Consider the following 19,337-nt stretch of genomic DNA (forward strand, 5'->3'; position numbering starts at 1 on the left):
TCATATCTTATTTCTCCTGGGAGGACTCATAATACATGTTACCTTCAATTTCATCCTTCCCCATCTCCAAGCCTCCTATATTCTCATTGCTTTTCTTCCTTACCTACTGTCCCCAAAGCTGATCTTTCCCCTGTGTTCCCTCATGCCCTCTATGTAATTTTCTGTCCACTAACAACTGTCTCAGTCTTATTCTTTCTCTGTCTCTCTGCAAATAATCTTAGACTCCACCAGCCTAACTAATAACATCTCACCTCCATCACCTCTTCCTTTCATCCACAAACTTTTAGAATGTGTTCTCTCTATATTCCTCTGTACTTTCACGTCTATGTTATACTTTTAAGATTTGAATTTTGCTTGACAACTTGATAGAAATTATTTTTACAAGGATCACCAATGGTTTAATCGCCAGATGTATTCCTTTTCTAAGTATCCTCCCTCCACAGTAATTAATAGCTGTTGGCAGCATCTTCCTTTTTGAGACTTTTCATTGACTTCCAAAACATTTCTATTTTGTGAATCTCATCCTGCATGTCTATTTACTGTTTTTTGTTATTGTTGTTTTTTCATTTTTTTCCTATCATTTTATTATGAGTATTTTCAAGCATACAGAGAAGTTAAAAGTACAGACATCATCTAGATTCTATAACTAGCATTTTACTATATTTGTCTGATCATAGCATAGTGGTTACGAATCGGGCTGCGAACCTTAAGGTCAGCGGTTTGAAACTACCAGCCGCTCTGCGGGAGAAAGATGAGGCTTTCTACTCCCATAAAGATTTACAGCCTCGGAAACCCTGTACAGGGTCGCTATGGGTCGGAACTGACTCAACGGCACTTAACAACAGCAACAACATATCTAGTCATGTATCATTTCTGTATCACTCAATCTATCTTATTTTTGATATGTTCAAAATAAGTTGCATCTTATCTTCTTATAGTGTGCATTCTTTCTCCCCTGCCCCACAAGCCCATGTCCCCAGGCTACCACCCTGTAAGCTCTGCCTTTAGAGCTCCTTTCTTTGCATCCCATTGCTTATTTATGTCCATGTTGAACTTGCTATTTTCTCCTGGATGCCAAACTAATTTCCTATACTGATTTCTTCATCTTTATTGGTACTACCATTCTTTCATTCATCAACACTCTTGTTTTTCTCACACTGTGGGTCCCATATCAACTCATTCTTCAAAACGTAGGATTCTGTCATGAAAGTACCTTTGGAAACCACCCTATCTTCTTCCATTATTATTGCCACTTTCTAAGTTTTGGTTTTCACTTGCTTGGATGACTTTGAAGCCCCTGGCCTATCTCTAATTTTATTCCCTCCAATTCTTCTGAAAACTACTATCAGATTAATCTTTCTAAAGTATTGACACGGCCATTCCCTTATCAAAGAGGGCTATATGGATAGGATGCTGGAGCTCTTAGATTGGATGAGATTTTCAAGGATAAGAAGTCTTGGTCGAGCTAGGGCTCTAATATGCCAATTCAGAGTTAGATAGGCATTTGTTCTTTGGCCAGTATCTACACAAGTGTCCTGGAAATCACAGTTTCTGGTGGAAACTTCGATTGAGTCCTGGAATGTGACCTTCCAAATAGAAGCAGTAACCCTCAAGCCTTTCACTTACAGCCTTTATGAACTCCCAACCCCAACCCCCAAACTCCCACAACCAGCTCCACCTCTGCCACTCCACAACAATGCAATGTATTATGGCAGAAGTGTAATCTCCCCACCCCAAAATTCGAGTTTCCTTTTCTTATCTGTCAAACTCTTCTGGTGTCAGAAAGTGACCCACTCTACTATATTCTGATGGAAGCATTACTGGTCATCTGTTGCTGTTGTTTTTTTCCTTCTTTCTTTAAAGCTTATGAATCTACACTATCTTTATAAATGTTTTGCAATTTGTTGTTCATACAGCCTGGAAACTCCAAGTGCAGCAGCGTATATGAGAACTGTTTAGAACAAAGCAGACCAATGGGTAAGTCCAACTGCTCTCCATTCACTACCCTCCTAATTCCTTTCACACCATATGGACACATATGGCCCATGTTTTTACATGCCTCATGGAACAGGCAGTTATAATTGCACATGTAACCCTTGGAAGGCTCACAATTTTCCCACTTCTTGTGGGTTCATTATACGTATAGTTCTCCTTTATGGGCCCTTTCTTTGTTTTGACATCATGAAAGCTCTTTTGCTGAGAAAGTGCTTTCTCTGTTCAAAGCTCAAGGGAGTTACAGTCCATAGAAAAGCAGACAGTAAGCTAACATAAAAATAGATGCCTGTCAAATACAATAGGATTAGGATAACCTAATTTGGCAAAGGGAACAAAAGGCAGCCTGAAATGTGAGAGTCCCGGTTAGGGGCCTATCCATCCCATACTTGCTAGGGCATTAAATGTCTTATTACTGCATGTGATAATTGATGCTGGGCACACATTTTCTGAAGCACAAATGTAGAACATCAGCTTTCAGACTTGAAATATAGTTTAATGAAAACAAGTTATACTGCTAGATAGTCATTTCATTCTTCTAAATTGTTGAAGGCATTTATTTCTTTAAGGAAGGAAGTGTTGGTGTTTTATAAGGAGCAGTGACTGACCAGCATCAATAATGCAGGATAAGTAATGTAGGTGGATACAGTTGGATGACCAAGCTTAAGGATTCAAGTTAAATTAGTAATACCTAGCCACCTAGAAGGTAGTAAGTTCCAAGGATACTCTCATATATTTGATGGAATTATGTCAATGTTATATTAATTTTTTCACTTCTATATAGTAGAAAATACATGGGTTATTGTTCTTGGTAGAGCCCTGGTTATCATCTCCCTATTCTACCTTGGTGTGGTAAAGTAGGATAAGCACAGGATTGCTAACCATAAGTTCAGCACTTCAAACCTTTCAGCCACTCCTTGGAAACCCTACACAGGCTCATTCTGAGTTGGAACTTTTTCAACAGCACTTAACAACAGCAACAACATACAAATGTTTTAAATAAGATTTGGCTTTTCCTTCCTAAGACATTTATGTATTTAAGTATTGACATAAAACTTGAATTCCGGTGTATTACACATAAGCACTGCATTAGGCTTCTGGTTGTTGAAGGAGTTAATTGTACTTATTGCTAGACATATAAAAGATCCCTATCCTCAAAACTAAATTCACTTATGGAAAAAAGAATTAGCGAAATAGCATAATGTTTCCCCAACCTCCAAGTTAAAATGGAAATGTTGATATTTTTAATCAAAAAGACGTTACATTTCTACAAACCCTAAGGGCTTGCACTTAAAATTTTGGTATTTACAGTATATACACTGTCTATGTATGAATTTACTTTCTACCACAAATCTTCTCTTAGGCAAATTGGACAGGTTCTCGGAGTAATACTTGGCAAAAGGAAGTTTTGGAACACAGATTGGCTGACATGTGTGATGAAGTTCTCGCCAACCACATACTTTAACCAAGAATGATTTTAACTCTGGGTACAGGGTGGAGTGTCTTCTTTTTCTTTTCATTTAAAATAACATTTCTGATTTAATTAACATGACACGTTTGACAACAAGAAATGTCAGTTTTCAAGAGCGATTGGGCACAGACAATGATGATTTTGTGTGATCCTATGGGATGGCCAACTTGGTGCAGTCTTTGTGAGGAGGAGATCCACACCCTGGGGGTCAGGACTAAAGGTTGATCCAGGGTGTTGAGAACATGATGGAGTCAATGTGCTAGAAAAGATAAAGTGGGTAGACCCTCAGGCATTTGTTCATTTAGCTGACAAACATTTTTCTTTTGCACATCTGCTTCATACCAAGCACGAAGAATCATAAGATACAAAGGTAAATGGATAGTAATGAGGAGCTCAGGTGGTGCAGTGGGCTAAACATTGGGCAGCTCATTGAAAGGACAGTGGTTCAAACCTACCAGCTACTCCACAGGAGAAAGACAAGGCAATCTGCTTCCATAAAAATTTACAATCTCAGAAGCCCTAATAGGCGTTGATCCATATTTCAATTAATCTTGACACTTTTGCTAAGAATAAAAATAAAAAGTCTTCAATCCTTGATTTCTTTGCAGTGATCTGTTTAGCTACTTGTCCATTTATGAACTCAAGTTAGTTTAATTTAGATAACATAATTAGTAGATCCAGTTTTAGGCTGGGTTCTTTAGAGGTGAAAACATTTATATGAATAGATACACTTGTTGGTGGGACACAACTCAAAATGAGGAGAAACAACTGCAAACATCCATTAATAACTGGAACATGGAATGTACAAAGTATGAATCTAGGAAAACTGAAAGTTGTCAAAAATAAAATGGAATGCATAAATATTGATATCCTAGGCATTGTTAAGTACCGTTGAGTCAGTTCCAACTCATTGCAACCCTGTGTAGGGCTTCTGAGGAGCAGCTGGTGGGTTTGAACAGCTGACCTTGTTTTTCATAGTCCAGTTCATATCCTACTGCACCACACCAGGAGTCCTAAACATTAATGAGCTGAAATGGACTTTGGCTCTCATACTTCAGACATCCATCATCCAGAGGGACCACTCCCTGGAGAAGGATGCCATGCTAGGTAAAGTAGGTCAATGGAAATGAGGAAGACCCTCAACAAGATAGACTGGCACAGTGACAGCAGCAATGGGCTCAAGCTTAACAACGATTGTGAGGATGGCGCAGGACTGGGCAGTGTTTTGCTCTGTTGTGCATAAGGTCATATGACTCATACTTAACTCAATAGCACCTAACAACAGCAACTGTATATGTTTTTGTTGTTAAGTGATGTGGGGTTGGTTCCGGCTCATAGCGATCCTGTTTCAGGGAGCAGTTGGTGAGTTTGAACCACCGACCTTGCAGTTCAAACTGACCTTGTGGTCCAGTGCTTTATCCCACAGGTCCCCACCAGAACTATATATATCTAAAATCATGGTGCCTCTGTAGGATAAGCACTGGACTGTGAACAAAAAGGTCAGTTGTTGGAACCCACCAGCTGCTCAGCTGCTCCTGGGGAGAAAGATGAGGCTTTCTGCTTCCACAAAGAATTAAAAATCCTTGGAAACTCTATACAGGGTCTCTGTTAGTCAGAACTGACTTGACAGCACTTGAGAACAATAGGTGGAATCCTGGTGTGGCACTGTAGGATAAGCAACTGCAAGGTTGGCAGTTCAAACCCATCCCCTTCAGTAACTACTTGGAAACCCTAGACAGGGTTACTATGGGTCAGAACTGGCTTGACAGAAACAGAAACACAACATATATATGTACAGAGAGAGAATGAGGTTTATATCAAGGAAATGGCTCATACAATTGTTGTTGTTGTTGTAATGTGCTGTGGAGTCAGTTCCGACTCGTAGCAACCCTACACAGGGTTTCTGAGGCTGTAAATCTTTACGGGAGCAGAAAGCCAAATCTTTCTTCTGTGGAACAGCTGGTAGTTTTGAACTGCTAACCTTGAGGCTTGCAGCCCGATTCGTAACCACTACGCTACCAGAGCTCCTCACACAATTGTAGAGGTGGGCAAATCCCAAATCTGCAGGTTGGATTATCAGACTCATTTAGCTACAGGACTGATAAACCAAGATCAGACAGCAGGCAGGCAAGTCAGGCAGGTAAGATGGCATGTTACTGACCACTCTCAGGATCAGCAGGCAATAGAACAGGCCGCTGGCTCAAATCCAAAGAACTGGAGGTTGGATGCTAAGCCAGATGCAGGATTCAGCAGAAAGCAGCAAGCTTTGCCTGAGCGATATATTGGAAGCAGTCGATACCCTGAAGGAAACTTCCTTTCAACGGACTGGCTGCTCATAGCTGATCTCATCATAGAGGGCTCACATTCTATTAGATCTCATCACGAGGGATGACTGCCTCTCAACTGCCAAACCACTGACAATCCTAGCCCAGTCAAGTGGGCGCAAAACCCACTAAACTAAGCAAATGGAAAGTACGAGGGTGAGTCAAAAATTATCCACACTCAGGTTATATTAAAACATCTGTCCACATCCATGGCTGATGGAAACATTGAGTGTCCACGTAAAATGCTTCTGCCAAATAGACAAGTGCAGTGGATTATGTGGCAAATCATTTGCAAATCAGCCATGGCTTGGCCTATGAAATAATCCATGACAGACTTGGGTTTCGAAAAGTTTGTGTGAGAAGGGCACCAAAAGAATTCATAATCAGAATTGTTTGAACTGTTGCAAACCAATTTGGACCCATACTTGAAGGAAGGTGAAAGTTTATTTAAAAACATTGTACTGGTGATGAGACATGGATTCATCACTACAAGCCTGGGAATAAACAGCAGAGGAGAGAATGGAGACATCCTCAATCACTGACTAAGAAAAAGTTCAAAAGTCAACCATCAGCTGGAAAATTGATGCTTACAGCTTTCTGGGATCCCCAAGAGTCAGTATTGGAACTCTATCAGGAAAAAGGGTTAACAGTCAACAGTGCTTGTTACAGTGAGATGCTTACTGAAGAACTGAAGCCTGAATTTGGGATTAAACTCAGAGGACTGCTATCCAAGGGTGTTGTGATCTTGTATGACAATGCATGTCCACACACCTCTGCCCACACTGTTAAAATTCTTTGTTTTGAGGTGTTAAAGCATCCTTCCTGTAGTCCTGATCTTGCTCCATTGGAATTTCACCTGCTTGGTGCCCTGAAAGCAGTCCTTCCAGGACGAATATTCACTTCAGATGAAAATGTGAAGACAGCAGTGCTTCTGTGGCTTGCAGCTCAGCCTAAAACATTGTTTAATAAGGCAATATGAAAGCTTGTTGACAGATGGACAAAGTGAATTGAAAAGCAAGGAAATTATGTTGAGAAATAATGTATTTCTCTTTTCTAGCTGTTGATTAAAATAAATTCTGTAACCGCAGTGTGGATAATTTTTGACTCATCCACATATAATAGGTTACAAATAGTCCTGTGGAGCCCTCCTTATAGAAATCCCTCTCCTCTTTCAGGAAATCCCAAAGACTGAGTATGACAGGTGACAGGTGTGAAACAGACAAGGAATAAAGGAGGAATTAAAGCAGACTGTAATCTTCTGACAGTACTTCTCTTACTTGGTGTACCTCTTTGGTTTCTATAATATGAATTATAAGAACCAAAGCATTATTCATCATAATGACAAATCCAATATGAGATTGGGCCTTAGACCACATGGAATGGTTAATTAACTGAAGCAATAGAAGGGCTGGTGTTTTACCATAAGACAAGAGAATGTTACTACTTCAGGTGCAACCTCATAGTGATCCTGTAATGCATATGGCCAAAATTATAAATATACTTGTTTAACCAGATAAGCAAAAGTTACCTATTCCAAGATTCTTAGGAACAAACTATCTGGAATATTAAAAAATACATCATGCCATCAGTAGTGAACTATGTCATTAGTATGAAGAAGTTTAAAAAAGTTAATAGAAAGATTCCATTTTGAAGCCTCCTCATATATATCTGTGCAATAACTATTGATTATGTGCTGTTGTATGCCAGGGTTGTGCTAGGAACCGGGATTGCAGCATAGACAAGACAGGTACACTCTCTGGTGTATGCTGGTTTGTGCCGTTTGCCAACACACTTGGCCCTCTTCCTTGCCTGGCTGTCCCTCTGAATCTTCCCACCTATGTTCTGTCTGCTGTTGAAGCAGCAGGTCAGCTGATGGGCAACGAGGGGGATAGAGGCCAAGGGCAGGGTACTTTCCGTCAATGGCCAGTGCTTCTCTTGCCTTTACAAGACAATCTTAATAGCCAATGTTCAGTCCTGGTGAGGAGTGCTGGTAACCTCAGCTTTCGCTCAATGCTGCACTCAAATGTGATTTTATATAAATTTTACAAAGCAAAAACATAACACATTGATTGCCACTTGTCCCTCCAGGTCATGCCCAGGAGAGAGGGGTACAGTCCCAACAAGACTCCTCATTAGTGAAGCACACCATGTGTCGAGTGGATCTCTTTGACGACCCATGTTACATTAATACACAGACGCTTCAAAGTACTCTTGGATCTGCTCGAAATCAAAGCTTGACTCAAGCTCTTGGGAGCCCATGGCACCGTGGCAGTAAGTAGCTATTCACCGTGGCAGTAAGGGTTCCAAGGGCTGCCCTTAACAAACGATCACAAACTAGATGGCACAATGGTTAAGCAACTGCCAACTGAAAGAAAGGTCAAAGATTCACACCTAACAGCAGCTCTTCGGGAGAAAGATCTGGCAATCTGACTGTGTTGAAATCAACACAACACACAATGACAGAAGGCTAAAGCAACAGAAATTTTTGTCTGTGGTAACTGGAACCTACAAGTCCAACCTTATCTAGTGTCTGTCTATCTCTGAGCTTAACTAAGTGGATACATTTCCTTTACTGATTCAGCTAATTTAAGTTTTCAGCTACTAGCTGCCCTTGGCATCTTAACTTGCATAGCATTTTTTTTTCCCTCCATTGGTGGCTCTAATTAGCCTTCAAAAACTGCAGAACTAGCCTCTTGTAGCTATCGTTGTTGTGACATGCCATCGAGTCGGTTCCGACCCATCGCGACCCTGTATAGAGTTTCTGAGGAGCAGCTGGTGAGCTTGAACTGCTGACCTTGCAGTTCAAATGGCTTTGCAGTCTGGCACATTAACCCACAGTGCCACGCTAGAATTCATTTTTTGAAGCATGTTTAAATTGCACAATCAGGCTCTTCAAGAGTAACAAAAGTGATTACACTTAGAAATTCGAAACCCTTATTAGTTTCCTGGGGCTGCTCTACAATTTACCACAAACTTGATGGGTTGAAACAACAGAAATTTATTCTCTCATAGTTTTGGAGGTCAGAAGTCTGAAATCAAGGTGTGGGCAAACTTGACTCCTTCTGGAGACTTTGAGGGGAAATCCAAACTTTCCTAGCTTCTGGTGGTTGCTGGAAGTCCTTGGGGGTCCCTTGGCTCGTTAATGCATGGCTCTAGTCTCTGCCTCGGTCCACACATAGCCTTCCCTGTTGTGTCTCTGTCATAAATCTCCTTCTCCTTTCTGGAGACATAAGTTCTAGGAGGATTTAGATCCCATTCTAAATCTAGGATGATCTCATCTCAAGATCTTTAGTGTAATTACGTCTCAAAGACCCTATCTCCAAATTAGGTCACATTTACAGGTAGTAAGGATTACAACTTGGCTGTATTGCAATTAACAACAACAACAAATTTAAACCACATAAGGCTTTCTGTTCCAGCAAAAATTTACAGCTTTGGAAAGCAAAGCAGAGTCACTGAGTTGGAATCGACTTGATAGCAACATGTGCTTTCTGTCGCTATAGGTCAATTTGAAATTTTTAGAGTTTTATGAAAGTGGACTTTTACAATATTCAGTATTTTTGGCTTTCTTTCACTTAGCATATTTAATCATACTATGAAATTCATTCATCTGGTTTTGTGTATTCTTTTTATTACTTACAGCTCTGGTAGCGTAGTGATTATGAATCAGGCTGGAAACCTCAAGGTCAGCAGTTCGAAACTACCAGCTGTTCCACGTGAGAAAGATGAGGCTTTCTGCTCCCGTAAAGATTTACAGCCTCGGAAACCCTGTGCAGGGTCGCTATGAGTCGGAACTGACTCCACAGCACATAACAACAACAGTATCCCTTAGTAGTATCCCTTAGTAGTCCTCCATTATGTGGAGATTCCACACATTTTGTATTCATTTACTAGTTGATAGATATTTGGGTTGTTTCTAGTTACAATATAAACCCATCACAAACAAAGCCTCTATGACCATCTATGTGAAATATTTATATGATGATATTCTTTCATTTCTCTTGGGTAGATGACTGCATTTTTTTAAAAAAAAAGCTGCATACTGTTTTTCAAAGTGGTTGTACCATTTTACATAATAGAAGTGTATGAAATTCTCAGTTTCTCCAAATCCTTACCTATATTTGATACGATGTCTTTTAAATTTTATCTATTTGAATAGATTTGGAGAGGTATTTCATTATAATTTGTGTTTATGTAATATGGAGTCCTGGTGTGGCATGTGGGGGAGAAATGACCACCAGGGCAGTGGTTCATACTCACCAGCCGCTTCTTGGGAACCCAATATAGGGTTGCTGTGATTCAGGACCAACTTGGCGGCACTTATCAACAATAACAACAACAAAATATCTAACAGGGAATGCCTTGGCTCTGTAAGATAAACACTGGACTGTGAACCACAAAATTGGTAGTTCGAGTCCACCAGCCACTCCTCAGGAGAAACATGAGGTTTTCTGCTCCCAAAATGGTTTACAGCCTTGGAAGCCCAATACAGGGTCACTATGAGTCAGAACTGAATCAATTAACATTTAAGTCATGCATGTTAGTGATGCAGTGGTTAAGAGCTCAGCTTCTAACTAAAAGGTCGTTGGTTCAAACCCATCTACAGCTCCACAGGAAAAAGTTGTGGTGGTCTAATTCCATGAAGGGTCGCTATGAGTCGGAACTGACTCCATGGCACATGACAACAACAACAACAACAAACCCTATGAAGCAGTTCGACTCTGTCCTATCAGGTTGCTAGCAGTTGGAATTGACTTGACAACAGTATTTAAGTCACTACTCTACCTCTTGTTTTCCTGGTGTGACGTGTTGGATAAACACAGGACAGCAAGCTTGGTTTGAACCACAAGGTTGGTGGTTCAAACTCACCAGTTGCTCCTTGGAAACCCTATACTGGTTTTCTATGAGTTAGAAGTGATTCAGCGCCACTTAACAACAAAGGATTCCTATATGGAGTATAGGTAGCACTGTAGGGTAAGCATTGAACTGCTAACTATAAGGTCAGCAGTTTGAGTCCACCAGATGCTCCTTGGGAGAAAGATGAGGCTTTCTCTTCCCATAAAGATTTACAGCCTCAGAAACTGTATAAAGGGTCACTATCATGGCACTTAAGGAGCTCTGGTAGCATAGTGGTTACGAATTGGGCTGCGAACCACAAAGTCAGCAGTTCGAAACTACCAGCTGTTCTGTGGGAGAAAGATGAGGTGTTCTGCTCCCGTAAAGATTTACAGCCTCAGAAGCCCTGTACAGGTCGCTATGGGTCGGAACTGACTCGACAGCCCTTAGCAACAACAACAGGATTCCTGTTTACTCCATTCCCTCGTTCCAGTCCATATAGATTAGAGCTTGTGAAGATATTCTGAGTTTTAAGATTTGGACACTTAGATTTTGAACAATCCTTTCAAATATTTTAGATTTACTCTCGGTTTTTATTTCAGCTATATGCATTTACAGAAGGAAGGGTTGTCTAAACCAGGGTATAATTTTGAAGTTGTTTGTGTGCGTGGGGAACAATAGTCACTATTTCTATCCCATTTAGTGATGCTGTTAATTTTATTTATTGAAAAATCCCTTTGTAAGTCATCTATTGTGGTGGTGGTTGTGTGCCACCAAGTCTATTCCAACTCATAGCACCCCTGTATAGTGTTTTCAAGGAATGACGGGTGGGTTTAAACCACCAACCTTGCTGTTAGCAGTCCAGTGCTTATCCTGTAGCATCACATCAGGACTTCATATATGGGGAGTAAAACACAATAAGAAAAATATCATTTTCCTATCAAATTGCTTCCAGAAATTAATGGACAAGCAAGAACATAAATAAATAAAAATGAAACAAACCCCAAACCCACAATTAGCTGGAAAAGAAATAAACAAAAAATGCTTTTCATAAAATGTTGATGGTTGTTGGATTCCGAGATTGGCTTGATGACAAATTCAGTTTGCTCCCAAGGTGGAGAACAAGCCATTGAGAAGAGTCTTTTCACTAGCCAAAGAAGTCCCCCTCACCTAGGCTGCCAAGGGCGACTCTCCAGCAAGCAGAGCGAGCCATGGCAAGACAAAACTTAGAAGGAGGTTTTCCTGAACCTCAGCTTCACCAAAACCAGTTCAGCCAGTTGCTGTTGGGTCCATTTTCACATCATGGAGACCCTGTATTATCACTGTCCAACTGTGTTCAGAGGGCTTTCCAGAGATGATTTTTCAGAATAACCAGGCCTTTTGGCTTTGTGGGTTTTGGTTTGTTTGTTTTGAGGTGCCTGAGGGTGAAGCCCGAAGCCTTTTTGTTAGCAGTGAAGCATGTTTAACCTTTGCATCACCCTTAACTATCAGCTGAAAGTAACTAAGTCCTGCTCTGGCCAAAATTGTAACGGCAAAATGTGTTCTCACTAATTCTAGTCTTCTAGAATCACCCTTTCTCTGTTTCCTTGCCTTAGTGGCAACATGTTGAATGATTTAGGTCCCTGGTACCTGTTCACTGTTTATTTTCTATAGAGTCCCTGGTGGCACAATGGTTAAGTGCTTACCTGTTAACTAAAAGGTTGGTGGTTCAAACTCACAGGAGAAAAACATAGTGATCTTCTCTCTTACATCTTGTTGTTGCTCTCGAGTCTGTTCTGACTCATAGCGACTATGTGTAGGATCTCCGAGGAGTGTAGGTTTGAACTGCTGACCTTGTGATTAGCAGTCCAGTGCTTATCCTATAGTGCCACCAGGGCTCCTTAACCTGACTTTGTTGTTGTTGTTAGGTGCCATTGAGTTGGTACCAAACCATAGTGACCTTATGCACAGCAGAACAAAACACTGCCCGATCCTGGGCCAACCTCACTACTGTTGCCACGCTTGAGTTCATCAATGCTGCCACTTGGCCAATCCATCTTATTGGGGTCTTTCTCTTCTTCTCTGACCCTCCACCTTACCAAACATGATATCCTTCTCCAGCAACTGGTCCTTCTGGACAATATATCCGAAGTAGGAGAGATGAAGTTTGGCCATCTTGGCCTCCAAGGAGCACTCTCGCTGCACTTCTTCCAACACAGATCTAGTATATTTTTAATTGAAAGGTGGTACAAAAGCTGTTTCAAATAAGAAATTGCCCTTGATTTTGAGAGAAGCATATTGAAATATGTACCTGTAAAGGTGTAATGAGACAGACTGATGTGGCACTGTAGGATAGGCACTGCTAACAGAAAGGTTGGCGGTTCAAACCCACCACCCGCTCCTCAGAAGCCCTAGACAGGGTCACTATGAACCAACCTTGAGGTCGAGTGCTTATCCTACCTCACCAATTTGGTGGTGAGACCATAAGTGATTAATTTTCTTTTCTTTGTTTTTCTTTGGTTCCCAGATTTTGAAAAACTTGCATGTATAACTTTTAAAGTTAAAACAAATTTTAGAAAACTATCTGTCTTGAAGTTTTTAGCCTTCAACAGAATTAGATTTTTAGAAAATGCTTGGATGACTGAAACCCCCTACTACACTGTGTCTTGTCTTGTGCTAACAATTTGGGGAACTGTGTTAGGAAAATATTGTCCATATCCTTTGGCTGCCTGGTGATCTGTCGCCTCCTTTCAAGATGATATAATGTCTGTTTTCCTTTTGTTTGGGCCTCATCCAAGAGCTCTTTACCATAATCTCAGAATAAACCAAGAGTCATCATGGTCTAAGCTGTGTGCGCCCACACACACATGCATGCATCCCCCTAATTAACAGAAGCATTCTTTCTCTCTCCCCTGCCTCCGCCCCCTCCCCACACACATATGGACACATGTAGAGCTACTTCTTAAAACTTGTCAATTGTATTTGAAAGCTTGCAGGACTGAAGCCAATGACAAGAATTGTTCCCCAAATCTGAACCCATTTATTCAGGAATTTTTGCTGGCAACAATAGAAAGACCTGTTGTTTGTAGAGGAGACTCTATTTCCAGTATTTAGCAGAGTCCACAGATGTCTCTTCAAAGATATATTTGTGAATGCTGTATCATATGTGTGGCATACAGAGAGGGTCTTTCTCTTTTTTTATGGACCCTTTTCCAGGGACAGGTGCCTCCTTTTTCTGACTGTACTTCTTCAAACACAGATTTGTTTGTTCTTTTGGCAGTCCAAGGTACTTTGAATATTTTTTGCCAAGAGCATAATTCAAATGCTTTGATTCTTTTCTGGTCTTTCTTATTCATTGTCCAACTTCACAAGTATATGAGGCTAATGAAAATACCATGGCTTAGGTGATGCATACCACAGTCCTCAAATTCACGTCTTTGCTCTCAAACACTTTAAAGAGGGCTTTTGCAGCTGATTTGCCTAATGCAATATGCTGCTTGAGTTCTTTTTTTTTTTTTCTTAAATGTTTTATTGTGAATTATGTGATAGTTTACATGGGAGAACATTAGTTTTACTTTCATCCTATCGTATATCGTCTCATTGCCATGGTTACAATCCCCTCCATGCAATCCTTCCCCGTACCCCCCAGGTCTTCAGCACACAGTCACTCTCCCTCTCTGGATCTAAAGTCTCCAGCTGCTCTATCACTTCACGTCATCATCTCTGCCTCTATTTCAGGCATCACTGCTTCTCTGGGTAGGGTCCCGCTCTCTGCTCTTCTCCCTTGATGGTCCTAGGGACCTCCGCTCCTGGACTGAAAAGTTAATCACTCCCCTCCTTGCTATAAAACGTCTACCTTTACATTTCCGACCCTCACAAACAGTCCTGATAACAATTATTCACTATTGTAGCACAAGAGACCCGTCTGCATTTCATTGCATCAGCCCTGCTTAGTCAGATTGAATAATACTCACTGGAGATTCTACATTCCTCCAGGCCCTCTGGATCTAGGTTCCCTCTTGAAAGCTTGTAAGCTAGTCACTTCTTGCCTTTGTAGGCCACCTCCCCCATTTTGGGTAGCCAATGTCCAAGTTGCCCATCCCTGTCTACTCTGTGTGTGGAGGGGGTGGGAATGATTCTTGCTGTAAGGACTTGTTCCCGCTTTTGAGCTACTGCTTCCATAGGTGTAGGTCAACTGCTTGATTTCTTGACTGTTGCTTCCATGAATTTTGGTAGTAGATTCAAACAAAATGAAGTTTTTGACAACTTCAATCTTTACTCCATTTATTATGATGTGATTTACTGATCCAGTGGTGAGTATTTTTTGTGTTCTTTACATTGAGGTGTGGTCTGTGATCTTCATCAGTAAGTATTTTAAGTCCTCTTCACTTTCCGCAAACAAGGTTGTGTCATCTGTATATTGCAGATTGTTAATGACTCTTCCTCCAATCCTGATGCCACATTCTTCTTCATATAATATAATTTCTGTGATTAGTTACTCAGTATACAGAGTGAATAAGTATGGTGAAAGAATATAACGCTGACAACAGCCTTCCCGATTTTAAACCGTTTGGTATTCCCTTGTTCTGTTCGGACAACTGTCTTCTGGTCTATGTACAGGTTCCTCACGAGTCTTCTGTAATACCCATTCTTCACAATGTTATTCATAGCTAGTTATAATCCACATAGTTGATAGCCTTTGCATAGTCAATAAAGCATAAGTAAACAATATCTTTCTGCTTTCAGCCAAGATCCATCTCATGTTAGAAATGATAGCCCTTCTTCTACATCCTCTTCTAAATCTGGCTTGAGTATCAGGCGTGGTGGTGAGTATGTGCCATGGGGTCGGTTCCGACTCATAGAGACCCTGTATAGGGTTTCCGAGGCTGTAAATCTTTACGGGAGCAGAAAGCCTCATCTTTCTCCCATGGAACAGCTGATAGTTTTGAATTGCTGACCTTAAGGTTCACAGCCCAATTCGTAACCACTATGCTATCAGAGCTCCACTGTTAATGTACTGTTGCAGTCATTTCAAAATATCTTCAGCAAAATTTTACTGGCGTATAATACTAATGGGAGTCCTGTGTGTGGCACTGTGGGTTAATATGCTGGACTGCAAAACTAGTTTAAACTGCAAGGTCGGTGGTTCAAGCTCACCAGTTGCTCCTCAGAAACCCTATAAAGGGTCGCTATGGATTGGAACTGACTCAATGGCACTTCACAAAAGTAACAACATAATATTAATGATAATATTTAATGATTTCCATTTTCTGTTGGGACACTTCTCTTTGGAATGGTCACAAATATGGATCTCTTCCAATCAGTTGGCCAGGTAACTGTCTTCTAAATTTCTTGCCAGAGTTGAGTGAGTGCCTCCAGTGCAAGATTAGTTTATTGAAAATTTACTATTTGTGTTCCATTAATTTCTGGAGCCTTTTTCCTTGCCAGTGTCTTCAGTGCACCTTGGACTTCTTCCTTCAGTACCCTTGGCTCTTGATCATATGCTATCTCTTAAAATGGTTGCATACTGACCATTCCTTTATGGTGCAGTGACTCTGTGTATTCTTTCCATCTTCTTTTGATACTTTCTGTATCATTCATATTTTGCCTATAGAACCTTTCAATATTGAAAGTTGAAACTTGAAGTTTTTCTTTAGTTCTTTCAGCTTGAGAAATGCTGAGCATGTTCTTTCCATTTGTTTTTTTAACTCAACGTCTTTGCACATTTCATTATAATATTTTACTTTGTCTTCTCAAGTTGACCTTTGAAATTTTCTGTTCAGTTCTTTTACCACCTCATTTCTTCCATTTGCTTTAGCACCTGTTCACTGGAAAATAAATTTCAGAGTCTCTTCTGGCATCCCTTTTGGTGTTTTCTTTCTTAGTTGTCTTATTAATGACTTTATTCTTTCTTCTTGGATGATATTCTTGATGTCATTCCACAATTCTTCTGTGTCTAATTCATCAAATCTGTTCTTGAGATGGTATCTAAATTCAGCTGGGATATGTTCAAGATCATGTTTTGGCTCTCATAGGCTTGGTTTAATTTTTCCTCAGCTTCAGTCTGAATTTGCACATGAGCAATTATTGGTCTGTTTCACAGTCTGTCTCTGGCATGGTTTTGACTGATGATATTGAACTTTTCCACCATCTCTTCCCACAGATGTAGTCAGTTAAATTCCTATGTATTCCATCTGGTGAGGTCCATGTGTATAAAACGTTATTTGTTTACAAATGGTATTTGCAATGAACAAATCATTGTCTTGCAAAATTCTATCATGTGCTGTCCAGCATCATTTCTATCACCAAGACCATATTTTCCAACTACTGGTCCTTCCTCTTTGTTTCCAACCTTTGCATTCCAATCAAGATTATTAATACAACTTGATTGCAAGTTTGATCAATTTCACACAGAGCTCTTTAATTTCATCTTCACTGGCTTTAGTAGTTGGTGTGTAAAATTGAATAATAGTGATATTAGCTGGACTTATGGATAATATCTTATCACAGACAGCATTGTACTTCAAGACAGATCTTGAAATATTCTTTTTGATGATGAATGTGATGCCATTCCTCTTCAGTTTGTCATTCCTGGCTTAGTAAACCATGTGATTGTCTGATTCAACGTGACCAATACCAGTCCATTTTAGCTCACTAATGCCTAGGACTCCTCATATGGCACTGTAGGATAAGCACTGGACTGCTAACCACAAGATCAGTGGTTCAAACCCACCAACTGCTCCTTGGACGTCCAATAATGCCTAGGATATCAATCTTTATGCTATCCATTTCATTTTTGGCACCTTCCAATTTTCCTGGATTCATATTTTGTACATTCCAGGTTCTGATTATTAATGGATATTTGCAGCAGGTTCTTCTTATTTTGAGTTATTCCCTATCAACTTATGAAGGTCCTGAAAGCTTTACTCCATTTGCATTATCATGGTCAACTCTATTTTGAGGAGGCAGCTATTCCCTAGACATATTTTGAGTGCCTTCTAACCGGAGTGGCTTATCTTCTAGCACTATATCTGACAGCGTTCTGCTGCTGTTCCTAAGGTTTTCAGTGGCCTGATGCTGTAGGATAAGCACTGGAGTGTGAAACACGAGGTCGGTGGTTCAATTCCAGTAGCTGCTTCTCGGAAACCCTGCTCAGGGTTGCTATGAGTCCGAATTAACTCATAGTACCTCTATGCGTTAGAAGTAGTCCACCTCTCCTTCTTTCTAGTCTTCTTTAGTTTGGAAGCTCGGCTGAAATCTGCCCACCGTGGGTGACCCTGCTGGTATTTAAAATACTAGTGGCATAGCTTCTAGCATCACAGGAAGTCGCGAGCCCTACAGTGTGACAAACTAACAGGTGAGCGGTAAGATAGCCCCGATTACTGTTGATATTTTCAAAAAGTTCAAAATGTGGTTACAAGTTATCTGTAATCCAGATACAGCATTAAGCCTCTTTCTCTTTAACACACAGCCTCTGGGACACAAGGAATCTCTCTCTGCAGTTATAAAATAAGTTTTTGTGGGTCAATTCTATTTCTCATCTGAAAGGAAAACTCCTGCACCTGAACAAGCCTCTCTTGGTAACAGAAGCCAAAGGCAATGTTTGGATCTATCATTAGATTAGAACCTGTTGAAATTTCTGAAAACAAAACTCTCACTTGTTCAAGCAAAGGGATTATTCCAACAGTGTCTGACCCACAGTAGGGGCTGCAGCTCTAGTTACAGAATGAAGGAATGAAGAGGTGACTTGTGTCGTTTGTGTTCTGACTTCAGAGGCACCAGAAACAGTTCAGCCAGGCGCCACAGCCCAGCCTGCCAGCTCACATATTAAACAGCAGCTGCGCAGTGAAGACTGTTACCACGGCAAGCTGAGCAGGAAGGCAGCAGAGAGCCTCCTGGTCAAAGATGGGGACTTTTTGGTTCGAGAGAGTGCGACATCCCCTGGCCAATATGTGTTGAGTGGACTACAAGGAGGCCAGGCAAAACATCTTCTCCTGGTGGATCCTGAAGGCAAGGTATCCTTGACCTCTAGCTACAGGCTGCATAGAAGGTTGTTCCATTAGGGACACTCTGACTGACTGGTTTAAAACCTGGTATTGAAGAGTGTTTAAGGCTAGTGGGTTACTTAAAATTTTTTTTTTAATGGTAAAGCAAGCAAGACTTAATGTATATGGGATGTACAGGGGACTGAGGAGCCGTGAGTCATCCAAAGAATGCCTCCTTAAGGGCGTACTTTTCCTTGAAGTTCCCACCTGGGGCAGGAAGTACTAAGTAGAGGCTAGTGGAGAGGTTTGAGTAAGAAAATATCCTGGGTATCAAGTAGGGGACAGCCCCTTTGTGTCCTGTTCAGTCTAATTCTACAAACCAAATGTATGCCTACTACATGGACGTACAGGGATCCAGGTGACTGTTGCTCAGTATTACATAATTGTCTTTGCTGTGAGCATGCTTATCAATTCATAAAACAGATCCTTAAATAGTTATAATGTAAGGCTGAATGAGGAGCCCTAGTGGCCCGTTGGGTTAAGTGATGGGCTACTAACTGTTTAACCCCACCAGCTGCTCTGAGAGAGAAAGATGAGGCAATGTGCTTCCATAAATATTTACAGCCTCAGAAACCCTAAGGAGTAGTGTCCTCTAGGGTTACTATGAGGCAGAATCTACTCGACCGTAGTGGGTTTAAGGCAGTACGTTTTAGGAGAGGTTCAACCACAGCGCTATGGCATTTCTCAGGA

General features: G+C 40.8%; 1 protein-coding gene across 1 annotated transcript in view; it reads left to right on the forward strand.

Annotated features, from left to right (window-relative positions):
* SHC4 (SHC (Src homology 2 domain containing) family, member 4) overlaps positions 1–19,337 on the forward strand; it is a 193,739-nt gene that overhangs the window by 171,511 nt on the left and 2,891 nt on the right. Inside the window, 4 exon segments of the mRNA XM_006831677.1 lie at positions 1,917–1,981; positions 6,018–6,024; positions 7,887–8,058; positions 18,376–18,617. Of these exon segments, the coding sequence (XP_006831740.1) occupies positions 1,917–1,981; positions 6,018–6,024; positions 7,887–8,058; positions 18,376–18,617 (486 nt within the window).

This window comes from Chrysochloris asiatica, unplaced genomic scaffold, assembly GCF_000296735.1.
Source record: "Chrysochloris asiatica unplaced genomic scaffold, ChrAsi1.0 scaffold00004, whole genome shotgun sequence".
Lineage (NCBI taxonomy): Eukaryota > Metazoa > Chordata > Mammalia > Afrosoricida > Chrysochloridae > Chrysochloris > Chrysochloris asiatica.